Consider the following 17,712-nt stretch of genomic DNA (forward strand, 5'->3'; position numbering starts at 1 on the left):
AAGCCTGGAAGATAGGCAGAGCAGCACTACAAGTACAGGGGCACTGCCATAGCCTGAATAGGGTTGGAACTAAATGATCTTCGATGTCCCCCTCCAAGCCAAACCATTTTATGATTCTATGATACTCCTTCTACTAACACAGCGCAACCGAAGAGAGGGCTGAACAGGGAAACTGCATAGAAATGAGGCAGAACCAGCAGGATTCCGTTTTATTCCGCTCCCACAGCGCTTCAAGCTTGACCAGTGCCCCTCCCACGCAGCACTCGGAAACTCAGACTGCGAGCTACTGGTACAGTGCTGAGAGGGAGCCGTGCTGACGAACCCCTTCACGTACGCACTGAGATTGCCGCGTTAGGCGGTCCGCACTTAGATCGGTCATCGGGAAGGGGCTGACTGGGCACAGAAGGACGGGCGAGAGCGCCATGGAGCGCAAACGCCTTCTTCGCCCACAGCGCCTGTTTTATGTTGGCCGCGCGCGCCCCCGCCGCCGTCCCGAGCCCCCATTGGCCACCGCGGGAAGGGGCGGGGCCCGGGCAGCGGGGGCGGGCGGGGGCGCATGCGCCATTGGCGGCCCGTGGTGGGCGCGGGGTCACGTGGCGGGGGCGGTGGCCGTTGGCGCCACGGCGACCGGGAGGGCCCAGGCGGCGGTGGAGGGTGCGTGTGGGGCGGCTCTGCTCGCTTCCCCCCTTCCCTTTCCCTTTTTCTTCCCTTATCCCCTTCCCTTATCCCCTTCCCCCGCTGTTTTACTTTCTCTTCCCTCCGCACTGTCGCTCCTCAGCTCAGGCGGATCCAGGTGCGGCCCCGGCGGGGGCTCCCGGTGGCTGGCGGGAGCGGCCCGGGCGGACCCGGGGCCCTCGGCGCCTCGCACCACCCGCGTTGTCCTGCGGCTGAGCCCGGGCAAGCGCGGCGTTTGCAATCTCTGCCTCGGCTCTTCTCCTTTAGATCTAGGCTTTGCATTGGTCATCCTCCACGTTTTTCCTCTCTTTAGGAATGTGTGTGTGTGAGAGAGAGAATGTAGTAATCTGCTGCTTAATTTGTGATAAACTTCTGTACTTCATCGGGTGACTAAGCGAGGGCTGGCAGGAACCAGGATGCTACTGTCCCGCTTAATACTGTAAAGAGCTTGGGATTCATTCCTTTAGTAACCCTGTACCAAAACTATCTTAAGGATCTTCGGCTTTACACCTCACCTGATTTCTTTATAGTCTTGCTATTTTACCTGTGATACTGTGTCTGTCTCTAAGTATACCAAGATCAGTATATATGACGCTGAAAATAAATGTTTCCAGGTGTGTCATGTTGGTTAAATGGTTAGTGCTATATGAATTGCTCACTAGTTTCTTAGAATTAAACAGTGGCTTTTGAAAGTCTTTGCTTGCTTCTTTCGTGCGAATATTTCCAGGGTTATAAATATTTAAAGATCCAGTAAAAATATGGGGGGGAGGGGAATTTTAGACTAGGCTACATATTAGATGGAAGTCATCTTTTTTTTTTTTTTTTTGTGCATATGAAAATCGTAATTAGAAGGAAAATGGGAAGTGGTCTGTAGAACCGGAAGATTCTTGTTCCACAGTAAAATCTCGAGGGAAACAATTTGAAACTTGTCTTCCTAAGAAAACTTGAATAAAAAATCGTTAGTGAGCAGTTCCAGCTTTCCAGTGAAATGCTTGGCACACAGGCTGTTGCTAGAGTTTCAGAGCCTGTAAGGAAGAAAACCTTGGAGTGCAGCCAAAAACATTAGCAAATTTGCTGTTGTATCTTACGTCTTCTCTACAACAGTTACAAGAGTATTTCAGTAAAAATCACCTGGGTGACCAGTCTGCCTTACTGTGGGGTGTGCTTTTCAGTAGTTTGTAGGTTTGTTTTTAAATCTTCCCAGGGTGGAATGGTGTTCACTCTTCACTTTGCAAATATTCATGGCTGGTCCACAGAGTAGACTGTGAATCTGATACTACTGCAGTGTTTGGTACATAGCTCAAAGTAGTTCAAAAGCATTTCTGTTTGTGATTGTGACAGAGCCAATGCTGTTGATTACAGTTAGAGTTGTTAAGGTTGGAAAAGACTTCTGAGATTATTAAGTCCAGCCTCCGGTTGGGAATGACATGAACAGTTGTAACTCTCACATGCAGATACCATGATAGATTTGACAACGTTATGGCAGTATCCTGTTTTTATAGCTGTTTTGTTACTGTCATTTATGCAAAATTTCTCTTTTTCTTTGCATTGTTCTCAAAAAAGTTGATTATTCAACGTATCCAAAGATGAAGAGGAAACTTGCAACAGCTGGGAAATTGAGGCTTAGTCCCAATGAAGAAGCCATGTTTCTGAAAGAAGAATACGAACGAAGAAGAAAACTAAGGCTACAACAGGTATGCCTGTATTTTTCCATGTGTTGTATTTCATTTGATGATGTAACAAATAATTGAAGAAAAGTAACTGAAAAGATTATTTCCTGTAAAAACTAAATTTCAAGGTAGTAGTATTGTAGAATGGTGGAATTTTCTTAGGTTGGAAAAGACCCTTGAGATTGTCACATCCAACTATTAATCCAGCACTGCCAAGTCCACCACTAAACCATGTCCCTAAGTGCCACATCTACAGGTCTGTTGAGCTTTTCAAGGGGTGGTGACTCAACCACTTCCCTGGGCAGCTTGTTCCAGCGCTTGACAACCCTCTCTGTGAAAACGAAGTTCCTAAAATACAAAGTGGAAAATAATAAAGTATATTTACTTAGTTTTCAGTATAGTGGTTGATATTTTTTAAACCATGTTGAATTGTAATAGGAGTCTTTCGTAAATTATTGTGTTATATTTTTGGAGGGAAGGCTATTCCAAGCAGTTTTGGCAGTTTGTCACTTGTATGTCACTTTTTGGACTTTACCTGAAGCATTTAATTAAGATTAAATTTATTATTTTATATATTAATTTTGGAAAAAGGTAACAGCAACTTGAAAGTATCTTCTGGACAGATTATGAATGGAATAGTAGATGAGATGGAAAGATGGAAGGAGGGTAGACTGTGTTGTGGGAGGTCTTGCTGCAAAAAGTGTTGTGCTTTTTCTTGAATTGCTGACAAAACATGAATGCTATTTCTACAGGTCAGAGAGCAGCAGAAGTATATCTCCTTCCAGATAAGGCAGAAGGTAAAGCAGAGGAAAGAAGAACAATTGCATCTGTTAGAGGAGGCACTGAGAGCTGAATGGCAGAAGGCACAGGATGAGAAGATGAAAGCCCTGGAAGAACTGTATTTCTCAAGCTTAAGAGCGATTGGGGAGGGTCACCGACAGGCCAAGGAGAATGTAAGCGAGCTTAATGTTATTGTGTCATGGTTTCACCCCAGCCAGCAGCCAAGCACCAGGCAGCTGCTTGCTCACTCTCTCACCTGTGGGATCGGGGAGAGAATCAGACGGGTAAAAGCCAGAAAATTCACGGGTTGAGATACAGACAGTTTAATAGGGAAAGCAAAAGGCACACACACAGAGCAAAGCAAAACAAGGAATTAAATCACAGCTTCCCACAAGCAGGCCAGTGTTCAGCCATCTCCAGGAGAGCAGGGACCCATCATGTTTAATGGTTACTTGGGAAGACAAGCACCATCACTCCAAACATCTCCCACTTCCTCCTTCTTTCCCCCACTTTATGTAGTGAGCATGATGTCATATGGTCTGGAACATCCCTTTGGGCAGTTGGGGTAGCTTCTCCTGGCTGTGTCTCCTTCCAGCCACCCCCAACATCCTTGCCAGTGTGGCAGCACAAAAGGCAGAAAAGGCCTTGGCTCTGTGTAAGCCCTGCTCAGCAATAACAAAAACATTTCTGTATTATCAACCCTGTGTTCAGCACACATCCAAAGCACAGCCTCACACCAGCCACTGTGAAGAAAATAAACTCTATCCCAGCCAATACCAGCATATATTGTCAGAGAAATTTTTGATGCTTTAGAAATACCAAAATTGCTGTTTGTTTGGTTTTTCTTTGGACATTCCTGGTTTTTGAGTCCTGATACCTAAATAGACAACTTTTTAAGAATGGAAACTTTTTAGAAGTGGTTATGTACTTTTTTGCAGGTATCTTCCCACAGGGTAGTCTATGGGCCTATCTGCTAAATCTTTTGCTGGGCAGACTTTGAAGTTACTTTCTATTAACTTGTATACATGTATGATCATGTATGTTTGTACTTGACTAAATTGCACACAGTGACTCATTATCTCAGTTATGCCAGTAATACAGTAATTTTTTCTTTACCATGGATCTTTTCTACAGTTAAGAAAATACACTTAACATTTTTTTTCCCCTTCAGCCCTCCAGTGACATCAAAAGCCTTGGTAAGGGATGCAGAGGCCTTTGCATGGATTGCAAATGGGTGTCACTTTTTAATTCTGCACCTATAAACTGGTTTCACTTTCTTTAAAATTCTGTAACTTGTGTAGGCTCTGTTTGAGAGATCGAGATTGCTGGGTAGAATTTTTCTATAGGTTTGACTCTGACCCAGGTTTACAGAAATCAGCCAAAGGTGCCATAGATTTCTTACGTGGATTTTGCAGAGTAGCTTACTTCCTGAATTAGTCAGGATCTTTAAACCCAAGTAAAATAGCATTAATGCTCTTCCATATATCAGTGTCACTAAATCAACTTCTTTATAAAGTCTGTTCCAATGCTAGGATGGGTGAGTTTGCAGAAAACTGTGGTACCAGTGTTACAGGAACAGAGAACTAATCGTAAATGTTTCTGTTGATACGCGATTGTTGCAGTTAATGACTGAAGGGTAGTAACACGCTTCTTCTATGCGGTTGAGGCTGCATTTGCTACAGGGTGTATATATAACTGTGTTTAAATTATCTTTTTCATCAAACTGATGCAGAGGAAGCTAAGATTTCTCCATCAGTGTTTGGTTAAATTGGCTGAGAAATGTGTCAGGTTCGCTGCTGTTGTTGGCAGAGAAGAAGAAAATAAAGATGTCAGAGAAAGAAAAGTTATTAGAGTATTTTTACCCTAATACAGTAGAAGGTAGTTTTGAGCTTGTGCTTCTTACCAGCAATATGTAATTTGAAATATCATACTGATACTATGAGATGTGAGTAAAATTCTGTATTAAGTGATTACAGTATTTTAATGTTAAGGAACCTGACTTAGAAGCTCTGGCAAAGCAAGCAGAGGAAAGGAAACAAAGAGCAGAGACAAGACACAGAAAAGCTCTGATAGAACAGAAGCAGCAAAAAGAAAGATTACTTCGTGAGCAAGCAAGGTATGCAATAGTTATTTAGTTTTATTAAGGATGCATTTTACAGTGTCATAAGGTAAAAGGCAAAAATTTTGATGCTTCTTGCTTGGAGCTTTTTCAGTCTTGAAATTTTATGGGTTAGAGAATTAATGCTCATGGACAAAGCTTGTGGCTTTTGATAAAAACTGTAGCTTTAAAACCAAGACAAAAATGTCAAATATTCAAGCTGGCCTTACAGATTCACCAGGAGTTCAGTGATACATGAAATGAAATGTTGTCAGGCCAGTTCGTGATGGAGAGTTACCCACTTGTAAAAAGGACCTAGTGCATTTGTCATGGTCTTCCTTCTTCGTTTTTTTTTATTAAGTAGATAGGACCAAACTTGAGCTGGCATAAAAAATGGTCTACGTCCTTTTGGGCATAGTTGTGCTTGAGTAGAACTGAGACCTGTTAATTAAATAGTTAAGTATGTCTACACTCAAGCAATTAAATTATGTTAAAGTGCATGATGCTTTCTGGAAACTTAAGTCAAAAGCAGAGATTTTGCATTGCTTTCGGAATGCTTGTGTGTATTAACATTTTTGCATAATTTGAAGAAAGTAATTTTTAATGCTGCCTTCCAGCCTAAGTTCTGTTGTCTTTTCAATATGCTTCCCCATCCCTATGGCCTGAGCATTCAATGCAGGTACTTAGGAATCTGATTTTAGGTTTACTTTTTATTTTGCACTGTTCTGTCAGTGTTGCTTAAATAATTTTCCTTCTATCTTCTCTTTTGTGGTTTGTTTTGTTTTTGTCCCTCAAGACGAACAGATGCACGTAAACGTGCTCTGGAAGTGGAAAGACAAAGAGCAGCCAAAGTTGCAAGCCTGCCACCTCCTCCACCACGTCCTTTTGAGGTATGTATCCCTGATGCAACAGTGATCACAATTTCAGGGGTAGCACATATATTTATTGGTCTGACTCCTCACAACAGGACATACAGAGTTGGTATTTGCATACTATAAGGAGACTGGTTCAGCAAAAACCCAGAGAAAAAATTAATTCTGTATTAGCAGGTTTCTTGCTACTAAGCTTTGCTACTTTACTGACCTCTTGTTATGTATGAATCTTATTTCTTGTCATCGGACTCTTATTTTTGTAGTTAATGTGTCATTTTAAACTTTCATCATATCTCATTTTCATTTGGTAACCTTAGTGGTACAAAACTTTAAAATTATCTCTCTCAGCATGTACATTACATGCCTCCTCAGCCTTCTGTCATACTGATGCATTTAGTAGCATTTTGTTTAGTTCTGTAATAAAGGCAATTCTGTCTTTTTAGCTGTGGGGCTGCTTTTTTTGGGGTTTTTTTTCTCCCTCCAATTTCTTTTTCTTGTAGGGAGTACTGAATAAAGGGTGAGCTCTTTAATTTTGATGGGAAACCATCACCCAAGGCTATTTGGAAGGCTGCAGCCTTTTTAGATGTGGCATTGTACCCCATTCATTCTGCATAGAGCTGGTGCATACGTGTAGAATTTCCTGTAGGATTGCAGATCTGAACTGCAGAAAGAACATTACGTGCATTTTTACTTTGGAGTTAACTAATAGAACTTCATGAACGCAGAGTTTAAGTTGCCTCATGTGGTGTTGCCCTTTTAGACCTTTGGGTTCAGGGGTATTGAAACTACTGACAGGAAAAGAAAGTATTGAGGTATACTAGCCCCTCTCAGAGCCAGTGAAGCTTTCAAAACTTTTTCCAGCTACATCCCAGCACATTATGTACAGGTTAGAGTGCAGGATGATAGGGGTTTCATGTTGTATCTGGAAAAACTGAGTAAGGTTGACCCTCACAGTTTTAAGAATGATTAGGAGGAGTACCTACGTGCTTCCATTAGTACAAGTTTCTCTCTAGATTTCCTCACTGCAGCCCAAGGGTTTTCATGTTGTGTAAGCTGGATATGAGTGAAGATTAAAACAAGTGTTGTAAAGGAGTGGTAAAGTTTGGGGTTATTTTTGGTGAAGTATATGCAGTATTGAAATTTAGTACATCTGGAATGAGCTCCTGTCTGGTACAGTTCAGGTGAATTCACACTCCCTTTCATGCTGCTGTTTCCCTCTATGTTGTTCCACATGGTGTTTTCCTGGTGTGTCTGTTGTAGAGCAGGTGAAGTCTGCATCAGTCCAAACTTTGACTCTTTATTTCCTGGTTTTCAGGTGCCTCTGTTGCTCACTTTGGCATTGTTGGAAAAGCATGAAATGCTTGGCTTTGCTTTGTAGTAACTTTTGCAGTTTAGAATGTGTACTATGTTGCATTTTATTTAACCCCGCCCCATAGAAAGTCACTGCAGTTAACCTCCATAACAACTAAAATCACACAGTGCTTAATATTTAATACTTTAAATTTAAATACTAGATATACTAAATACTAAAAATTTAAACTTCTATCTAGCAACATCAGTAATGCATCTCCCCTTCCATTTTACAAATGAAGAATTTTCTCCTCGTCCTTTAGTATTTTGTCACCAGGGGAAGCAAGAAGGCTTTGTTTCCAGGTTTCTCTAGGTTCTGGTGAAACCAGAATTGCATATACACTTGTGTTGGATGACATGTCTGGGTCAGTACTCTATTTAAGTATTGTTCCTTTCCAAAAATTAGTGCATTTGCACCCATTAGCAAATGTCCTTTACTCGCCTTTTCAACAAATGTGATTTGTAACTGGTTTTATAGCAGAGTTTGCAAACATCTGGATTTTCTACAGACACTACAGTATGTGAGTTTTGTTTCTATTATGAAGTTCACATTGTGAAAATGGCAAAGTGAATCAGTAATTTTGCAGACATGTTGAGTTTTTGTTGAGGAAAGAGATTGCTCTGTTTCAATATAGCACAGTGTGTCAGTTTGTTCCATTTAAAGACTAGCGGACTTTAAGCCTTTTTCCTAGTTTTCATATCTGTATAGATTTTAATCCTTTTGTTGTAGATCTATGGCTGGGAGGGCACAGGGTGAAGAATAAAGGTATTTTCTTCAAAGAGTTATTGGGTGCCATGTACTTCATGGGGGAAAATGCTAAGTAATTGAAAGATTGAGAGATTTTATTCCTGTTTCTGCTTCAAGAGAGAGAAAACAAAAGATGTTGACTCAGTTCAGAGGAAGGTAAATCTAGGGCTTTGTCTTGCAAATGTGTTACTCAAAAAGCACTGAATTCAAATTGTTTAACATTAACTGCTGTGAAAAACAGCAAATTACAGGGTCATCTGAATAAGTCTGCTTGTTCTTTTAAATCAGTTTGCATAAGGAGCTTATTGAATACAACTATAATCATAATCTGATGCTCTGTTGCAATAACAATTTACTGTAATTCCATAAAAGGGATTTGGGCACTGTTGTTCATTGCACGATTACTTAGAATATAAGAAACATTCTCTAAAGATACTCCTATTATTGTTACTTTACCCAGTTAGAAAATAAGTGTTTTTAATGACATAACCCATTTTGGTTCTCAGAAGTATGGATTTTAGGAATTGAGGCCATATTTTGTTAGAGCAAATGAAAAGTTACTTAAGTTAAACTGTAAACACCATTTTATTGAAAAGTGTTGCAGAGTTCTTGCAAACTTACTTTTTCTTATATGATCTATTAGATTGTTATGTAATGAAAATAAAACCTAAAAAGTGTCACTATACTCTGCTTGATTATTCATACCATTTGTAGAGTTGGGGTCATGGGGTTTTTGTTGTGTTTTTTGTCCCATTTCACGATACTTTGCTGCTCCAGTTTTGCCAGATTTTAGAATAGAATTATTTGCTTTTGGAAGGAGGAAAAAAATAAGGAAGGAGTTACAAAACTATGATGGAAGTATGGTATTTTTTACAGCCTAAATTGATTTTGACATTAATTGGAAAATTGCAGCCTCCAACATATTTCTCGTGTCTTCCCAGCTTTTGAGTAAAATTCTGGAGGTTTGATTGATTACATTTAATTAATAATTATTTGTTATTGGTTTGTTAATTTAAAATTTTTAAAACTAATTCAGAAGAGGTGTTTATTTGTACATTCTGAAAGTAACCCAGTACAGGCTAAGCACTGGCAATCTGGCTAATGAGGTTTCGACCTGGGACTTGTCCATTTTCATAGCAATAATCAGTATCTGCAAGTGTTTTGGTTAATGTCAATCTGTTACAATTAGAATGATTTTTACTGATTAAGAAATTTAGCAGTTTATTTTTTTACCTACTAGAATAACATGCATTTGTTTAAGTACTATAAAATAAGTTACTGAAGTTCTGTTGGTAAGGCTAAAAATAGTTTTATCTGTTTTGGGCCCCTCACTGCAAAAAAGACATTGAGGTCCTGAGCATGTCCAGAGAAGGGCAACGGAGCTGAGAAAGGGCCTGGAGCACAAAGCTGATGAGGAGTGGCTGAGGGAGCTGGGGGTGTTTATCCTGGAGAAAAGGAGGCTCAGGGGGGACCTTATAACTCTCTACAACTGCCTGAAAGGAGGGTGTAACTGGTTGAGGGTTGGTCTCCTCACACAGGTAACAGAACAAGAGGAAATAGCCTCAAGTTGCACCAGGGGAGGTTTAGACTGGATATTAGGAAAAATTTCTTCACTGGCCTGTCAAACCCTGGAAACAGGCTGCTTGGGCAAGTAGTGGAGTCACCATTCCTGGAGGTACCTAAAAGATGTGAGTTGTGGCACTCAGGAACGTGGGTTGGTGGTGGACTTGGCAGTGCTGAGTTAATAGCTGGATTTGATGAAGGTTTTTTCCAATGATTCGATGATTCTTTGATTTTCATTTAAAGACTTCACTTTCTACAGTCTTCATAAAATAGTGATAGTCAATTCTGAAATTTTGTATGCCTCTTCTTATGCAGAGATAAGTTTAAGATACTCCTGAGACTTAATGCTGCTCTTTGTGCATGTGCATTTCTTTATGGTCAGGTTAGTTTTAGACCACTCAAGCTGTGAATCTTGCTGGTTTAGTTAATGTGAATAAGAATCCCTTTTTAGGACAAAGTAGAAGGAATGGCAAGTTGAGAGAAAATTAATGGAGATGTTAAAGGCAGGTCCTACAGGATATTGGGTTACCTAACCTGGCTACTTTGTTACTGAGAACATGAGGCTAAGCCAAGGAAGAGGAGGGTCTGATGGCTCATTGCTCAAACTTCCAGAAAAGCATTGAAATGGGTTAGTGTATCCAAAACTTTCTAAAAAACCCAGCAATTTAGCATTCTGTGGATATACACTTTCCAGTGAAGTTGCAGAAAATGCTCTTTTCTGTGGTCAACTAATAAATTGGACATAATGGCTCGGAGTTTCCTGAAGGAAGTCTCTACTTGACAACTGTTGCTTTACTGTTGGGTATAATTGTATTGTAGGTCTGCGGTTGCCCTGCTCTGAGTGTGACAGCTGTTGTAAGTGGGATTTGTATTACTGCATTAAACTCCAGTGCTTTTAAATGAGTGCTTTTGAAACGTAACACTGATGAGCGTCAATTTGTGTGCAGGGGTTTGCTTAAGACTGTTAGATGCTCTTAGTTATTAAAGTCCTCTAGATCTGCCGTGTGCTGATGTGGTTTATTAATTATTACACGTATATAAGGTTTTAAACAATATTTCCAGGACAAAATTTGGTGGGGTGGATTTCTTTTAGTAATAATTTAGCTTTACAGATCACTTCTGTTTAGTTGCTTTGCTGGAGATAATATTCTGATACAGCTGTAGTTGTACTTTTCTTCCCAGAGTTTTGACGTGAAAAAGATTGTTGCGATGAAGCCCTCTGGTGCTGGCAACTTTTGTGTTACACGTTACCATATTTCTGAAGCTTTGGTGGACAGAGAAGTGGACGGAGAGCAGGTGATTAGCTCCAAGTGTTTGTGCTACAGGCTTGCATATATGTTTCTTTACATTGCATCCAGTGTCTGGATATCAGCTGTTGGGTTTTCTAGAACCTGTTTAAAGATATGAAATTGTCTAAAGCAGCTTTCACACGGCTTACTAAAGAGAATCTCAGATGGGCAGACTTGTAAAGCCTGTTACGTGCTCGGTCACTTGGGGGATCACACCTGGCACTTTGTGAACAGGCCTTTATAAGAAGGTGGGATCACAAGACTGGCATCAAGTTCAAACACCCAAATTGGAAGACTTATGGCTTATGCTGAATTGATAGCTGCAGTTGCCCTGCTTTTCTCTCTTCCTCTCTTTTTAGCAATATACTCCCAGCCTTGCCTTGTATTTGCCTTGCTTATTTGGAATGATTTTTTTTTCCCCTAAGTATTTTTTATTTTCATGTTTGTAAGATTTTTGTTCTTTGAAAATCACAGATTGTTCTGGTTTCCCAAATGAGATTGATTATTTCTATCCTCGTGGTTTTGTTTTAAACAAGGGAAAAAAACCCCTTGAAATATTTTCAATCTGTAATGTTGACCATATTATTCACTTTACCATACATTGTAGGAGAAATAACCACTCTGCTATAACAAATAAATCATATAAATTATTATCCCTGGTACAGCTTGAAACTGGAAAACTCTGACACCTAAACTTACGAAATATGTAAATACGCATTTTTTCCAAAGGTAAAAAAAATGAGCTTGGTCCTGCTTGCAACATAAGCATTCAAGGATGTTCATATGGCATTGTATGTTGTTTTTGAAGTGCTTTTGCTGCAGAATTATTCATTTATTTGTTGTTACATATGCTTTAAATGATCAAAGAACTTAGTGGACTAAACTGTTGATTGACTGCCAGCCAGATGCTCATTTAGCTGCTGAAGAAGAGGGGAGACGTTTGGAGGAACTACAGAAGGAGGCAGAGAGGGAGAGAAGAAAGCAGCTTGAAAAGGCACATGTTAGAGGAAGTCATGCCTTGAAGAAGATCCAGTTGGCCAAGGTAGGCAAAGTAGTTATGCCTGTTTTTAATGTCAGAACGACCACTGTCAAATAAGTTGTAGGTAGGTGATGAATAAAGGAATTACAGGAGAGAAATTTATGAACTAAATGAAGTTTGCAGAATGTCTTTGAAAAAAAAAAAGTCAAAATCTGTTTACTTATTTTGGCATTTGGGACAAGTGAAAAGGAAAGAATATCCTCTAATTTTTGTTATATGAATGTTTGACCAACTATTAATGAACAGGTAATAGTCAAGCAAAACTTTTCTAATAGGTTATGAGTTCTACTTTTCCACATTAGCTTTAGTTGGACTTGGTTATTCTGTACTTCAGGGGAAAAAATTATTGCTAAGAAGGTAACGGGTTTTTTTATTTTTTGAAAGCTTTTCAAGGTTTTTACTTAAAGACTGACATTCTGTTAGTGTGCAAGACTGTAAGTGTTGAAATTGTTTCCTTTAAGAAGTAAAAACTGATCTACCGAGAAAAGTCTCTGTACTGACAGCTACACTCGAAAAAGTTTTACTTTCTGTTAGCTTCACAAGTATTTTTGGTGGCTAGAAAAAGCAAAAGCTTCCTTTTTATCACCTGAGATATGATTAACCCTGAATGAGTAACCAAACTAAAATGGGGGTTTCTGGAAATATTACTGGTAGTCCTGAAATTAACAGAAAAAAACCCCAACAAACTACTTTTTTTTTTTTTTTAATAGTTTTCACATGTACTCAGTGTGCCAAAGAGTATATAGATTACATCTTAAAAAGTAACAATTGCTGAATTATGTACTAGCAAAAGTCACTTGCCAAAAGAAATGCTCATTTACCTTATAAAACAGAAGATTTAATTTTCTTCAGGGAAGTTGGCCTACAGGTGTTGAGTCTGATCCTTTATTTAACATGAAATCTTCTAGTTAGTATTGATGACTCCTATGTCTAAAGGTCTGATACAGCCTTCTCCTAAGGAAGTACTTTCTCCCTAGAATAAGATTAACTTTGAACGTTAAAAATGAAACAAACATCATGGTAACCAAATGGAAGCATTTTGTATCGGTCCTGCTGCATGGCTGTCTGAATGTGAGCACTGGAGGTTTATGTTATCCCTTCTTTATACTTGAAGGACAGGAAAAGGCTCCTGGAAGAACTGGAGCAAATGCAAGCTCAGGACCGGATGCGCAGGAGACAGGTTGTCGCACAGATGCCACCTCAGCTTTCAGTGCCACCATACAAACGCATGGAAATAAAAGAAGAAAGGCAGAGAGAACTGGAGTCTGCGTTTGAAGAAATGTACAACGAAGACTGGAGTAAGTTCTTTGTTGGAGGTTGCTGAATCTGGCACCCGGTAGAGGAGAGGCTGCTGCAGCTGCCTCTGCCCAGGTCCAACCGGTGGCAAGGCTGTGTGTGTATCCACAGTAGGCACACACACAAGCGGCCTTCCAGGGCACATGCACACAGGGGGCCATGCAGGCCAACAGGGAAAACAGCGCTAGCATTAAGTACCAACAGCACAAATGGCCTCCTTCTGTTTACTGCTCTGGCTGATCAAGGTGAAGGCCTATTAGGGGGATATATGTCTGTCCATATGGTATGGATCCCTCCAGCAGTTGTTCTTAGACACTCAATCTATCCAGTAGTTGCGCTCTGTATCCCACGTCTCTATCTGCTGTACTACAGATCCTTCATAGGTCTTAGCCAGTCTACCCAGTGATCATCCTGGAGCCTTACAGTTACCTCTCATACTCGTGTATGCACTCAGATGCACATGTGCTCAAATATGTGCTATGGATCACTTGGTGAATAGCTTTAGACACTCACTCATACCTGGCAGCTGGCCCTTGATCCTTAGTCTTCTAAGGATCAAGAAGACTTGATCTTGAAGTTGCTGACTCCTGGGCATGTGAACCCCCAAGATCTGCTGCTCAACTCCAGTTGTTGCTACAGAGACCCAGCTGAGCATGTGAGCGTACGCACAGACACGCACAGACAATGGATTCCTGGAACTGACCTTATATACTCAGTCTGCCCAGTAGCTGATCCTGGATCCTCTTGTAATCTTGGAGATGCACACACATGTGCTGGCAGGTTTCTTAGGATCCCTTCATCTCCTTTGTAGCTGGCTTGAATGCTTGGATCTCCTGATCCCTCCACTAGGCAACTTGTAGATTCCCTGGCCTCTGCAATACCTAGCCCAGTCTTACAGCTGCCTGATGTATAACTCCTGAGCCTCTTACCATTCTTACTGGCTAGTCTGGCTTGCGATTTGCTAGCCACTGCATGCTGATACTCATACTCACCTAAATGCACTCATTATGACCTCTGCAGGTGGTAGTGCTTTAGACACAGGTGCACCTGTGACTTTTGGTCTCCATTCCAGTTGCTGGCCCTTATATACCTATGCACACACATGCATACAAAATATAGTGTTCCTCACATTGGAAAACAGCTACAAGTGGAATTTAGTGAGAATACAGAACAGACTGTCAGGAACAGTGCATGGCCAGATGAGTGTACTGACTGTCTCATTTTATCTCACTATTTTTATATTTTTATTTCATGCTTGTTCTGCCCCTAACTTGATCCTTTCCTTTCCCTGCCTTGGGTTCCTCCCCTAAGTAACAAGTATACAATTCCATCTTCCCCTGTGCCCCACATCCCTTGTAGGCAATAACCTCCTCAGTCACTAAGGTGAGCATGGGAGAATTCCTGTTGTGCAGTGTTCTGGGATTTCACACCCGGACCATGTGATCGCTCTTCTGTGGCAGCCTTGTGAGCAGCCAGGTCAGGGTGTGTCTTTTCCCCGATGAAGTTACTGGGATTGTGTGTAATTTTTCCTTTGAGCTGCTTTTGGTGTAAAGATGAGCCTTTCATCCCATCAACTTTTATTTTGAAAAACATAGCATATTCTAGTGGATGCTGCTGTGGAGGTTCTGAATGAATAGATGGCTATTGATCTAAACAGTTTTGAATATTCTATTTTGGTGGGAAAAAAAATTGGATTGAATCTGTTGTGAAATAACCTATTGATACTTGAATTTCCTGGGGATCTGTGTATGAGTGTAGTCTGGCAATGTTGTTTGCTTTGTATTCCAAATGGTCATTTTATTTTGTTGTGTTCTTTTAATTAGATATGAAAGGAGACCTGATTTTGCGGTTTGAGCCACAACCTTTGCCAGCCCCTTCTAACAGAGCTCAAGATAATGATCTTGATATCTCTTTGGAGCAAGAATCTGCTTGTGACACTCAACCAGAGTTTCCTTGTGATACTCAACAAGAATCAGAACATGTGATAGAAGAGAAGGTCCCCAATGAACCAGAAAGTAAAACTTCTAAACTTCATATTTAACTTAAATCTTTCCATTTTATATTAGAAAAGATTAGTCTAGTATATCAAATAAATTAATTTGAGTAATAACTGAAATGTTTTAACTAGTAAAACTTCTTAATGTATGTAAAATATTTCAGTATCATGTGGTTTATGTTTAGCATAGATGATAATAACCTAATGATTATGAATTTAAAAATGAAAATGTGACGTCTTTTTCTGATATGCTTCAGTTCATTAGTATACCGAGAATAATTCTCAGTTGTAAAAACTACACTGTTAGTATCCATAATTATTCCTATAGAATTAGTATAAATTATGGACTGATGCTGCTGTGTGAACTTAAATATTTTGTGGTTTGAGATATTTCAAAGTTAAAGCTTACAGTCTGCTTATTGTGTGTCCTTTATGTTCAGGTTTGTGATTGAGCTGCTGCATATTGTGAGTAGGCTGGAACGGATGCATGAGTGTGTCCTGTTTGCTTGTGGTGTGTCCACGGTCATGTGATGTGAGCCAGAAGTGTCTCAGTGACCTTTGCTGCTTGGCCAAATGCTTCTGCATCCCTTGAGTTGCACAGTCTGGTGTTTGGTCTGTGGTGCATAGTGTTTCCAGTGCTGATACAACACAGAGGGCAGGTGTGGGGATAGTACTGCATATTTTTGCTACAGTTTGACTGTAAAACACTGCATCCAGCTTAGCCCTTCTTTTATAGCTTGCAGAGACACATTACTGCTTTTCTCTTGCAGGTAAGAGAAAATACTGCTAAGATTTTAAAAATATACCTGAGCTATTTGTCCAACTCTGTAAGCAATAAAAAAAATAGTTGGTTTTTTTTTTTTTATGATATGAAGATATTCATTACCCAAAACTCTTAACAGTATATATTCTTTATAGAGCATGAAGAAGGAGAAGCCTGCCAGCCTCGATCAAAACTTGCCTTAAAGAAATTGTTGAACAAGATTAGAAGCCAAAAAGAGGAGTGGACATCAAAAAGTGAGAAAGAGAGTCAAAGTGAATTTGAGACTATTGAATCAGGCACAATTGCTAGTGAAGAGAGACCATTATATGATTTAGAACTTAACAAGGAGCAGCAGAAAATTACGGTATCTGAAGCCAAAGGTATGTAGTACATACTTGCATCATAAGTTTGTTGTGTAGGAGCAAAAAGACTTGTACAGGGGGACTATGGCAAAACTGTTCAATGAACTTTCAGTGTTAAATGTTTTGTCATGGTGAATGAAAGTATAGTTTCCTATCTGAGCCCACAAGGCATTGTGGATTTGTTGCAACCACAAATAGGAGAGGTTTTTGCTCTTAACTCCAACCTGTCCTGAGATCTTGAAAAGAACAGATGTCCAGAATATCTTTCTATCCTTCAAATCTCACCCAAATTGTTGTCACTGTTGGTGTTGCCATGCTTTAGTAGGTCTTTGCCTCCAGGGATAGAATTCTCAGTGCAGAAGTCGGCATTGAAGTCCTGTACCTGTTGAACTGGAAAAGCTGCTTTCTTTGGAGATTTACAGCTGTAAATGCCCAAGACAAGCATAAGCTGATTAGTTTTCTCTGCTTTTAGGCACCATTCCAAAACCCTTTTTTGTAAAATTGGAATTTATAGCAATTAGACATTGCAATTTGTTTGGTAGCCAGATCATCTTGGGGTTACTTCCCATGTCTGTCCTTGGTGCACTTCTGGTTAGGCTAGTGCTGAAGTTGGTGATCTTGTATGCTGAGTGGGATTTCTGAAGTTTTAAAGTCATCAAGTTGTGGCAGGTGTTTTGGTTGTTTGGGTTTTTTTGCTTTGATAGGGTGCTTGTTTTTTTAAACAAGATAAAGTGATTTAGTTCAGTCATGTACTTGGCTATGCCAGCATAATGCCTAGGGATTGGAGAGTGCAGCATGAGTGAAACCATGCCTTGGGGAAAATGTGCTGCTATTGAAGCTAACAGTACAGGATTGAGACTTGCTTTTTGTGCAATAGCTAAATGTTACATCATTTGCCCAGTGACTGCCAGTTTTAGACCCTCTTTGTTCCAAGAGGTTAATGTGTGGCTTTTGATTCTTCAGGATAATCTTGCTCTTGGGATCCCAAGTAATCTGTTAAAAGTAATTTTTGGTCTCATTGAAGCTGGGACATTACTGTGTATTCAAGAAAGACATATAATAAAGGGCCATTAAAGACTTAAATAATATAAAAAACTGATTTTCCAGATTATGGAGACAGGCAGAGTAGTAAAATAAAGATCTTTTCAAGAGCAGCTTATGCATTTGTTTAGAGGTATTGGGAAACTGTAAAGCAAGATGTGAAGAAGATC

General features: G+C 39.9%; 1 protein-coding gene across 2 annotated transcripts in view; it reads left to right on the forward strand.

Annotated features, from left to right (window-relative positions):
• Positions 1 to 614: 614 nt before the first annotated feature.
• Positions 615 to 17,712, forward strand: part of CEP295 (centrosomal protein 295) — a 43,517-nt gene continuing 26,419 nt past the window's right edge. For both annotated transcript variants that reach the window (XM_082278703.1, XM_082278702.1), the window contains exons 1-10: positions 615 to 654; positions 2,239 to 2,369; positions 3,098 to 3,298; positions 5,117 to 5,241; positions 6,020 to 6,113; positions 10,939 to 11,052; positions 11,947 to 12,087; positions 13,199 to 13,382; positions 15,204 to 15,395; positions 16,295 to 16,519. In XM_082278703.1, the coding sequence (XP_082134829.1) occupies positions 2,262 to 2,369; positions 3,098 to 3,298; positions 5,117 to 5,241; positions 6,020 to 6,113; positions 10,939 to 11,052; positions 11,947 to 12,087; positions 13,199 to 13,382; positions 15,204 to 15,395; positions 16,295 to 16,519 (1,384 nt within the window). In that variant the 5' untranslated portion in view covers positions 615 to 654; positions 2,239 to 2,261. The remainder of the gene's footprint in view (positions 655 to 2,238; positions 2,370 to 3,097; positions 3,299 to 5,116; positions 5,242 to 6,019; positions 6,114 to 10,938; positions 11,053 to 11,946; positions 12,088 to 13,198; positions 13,383 to 15,203; positions 15,396 to 16,294; positions 16,520 to 17,712) is intronic.

The sequence above is a fragment of the Coloeus monedula genome (assembly GCF_965178545.1).
Source record: "Coloeus monedula genome assembly, chromosome: 3".
NCBI lineage: Eukaryota > Metazoa > Chordata > Aves > Passeriformes > Corvidae > Coloeus > Coloeus monedula.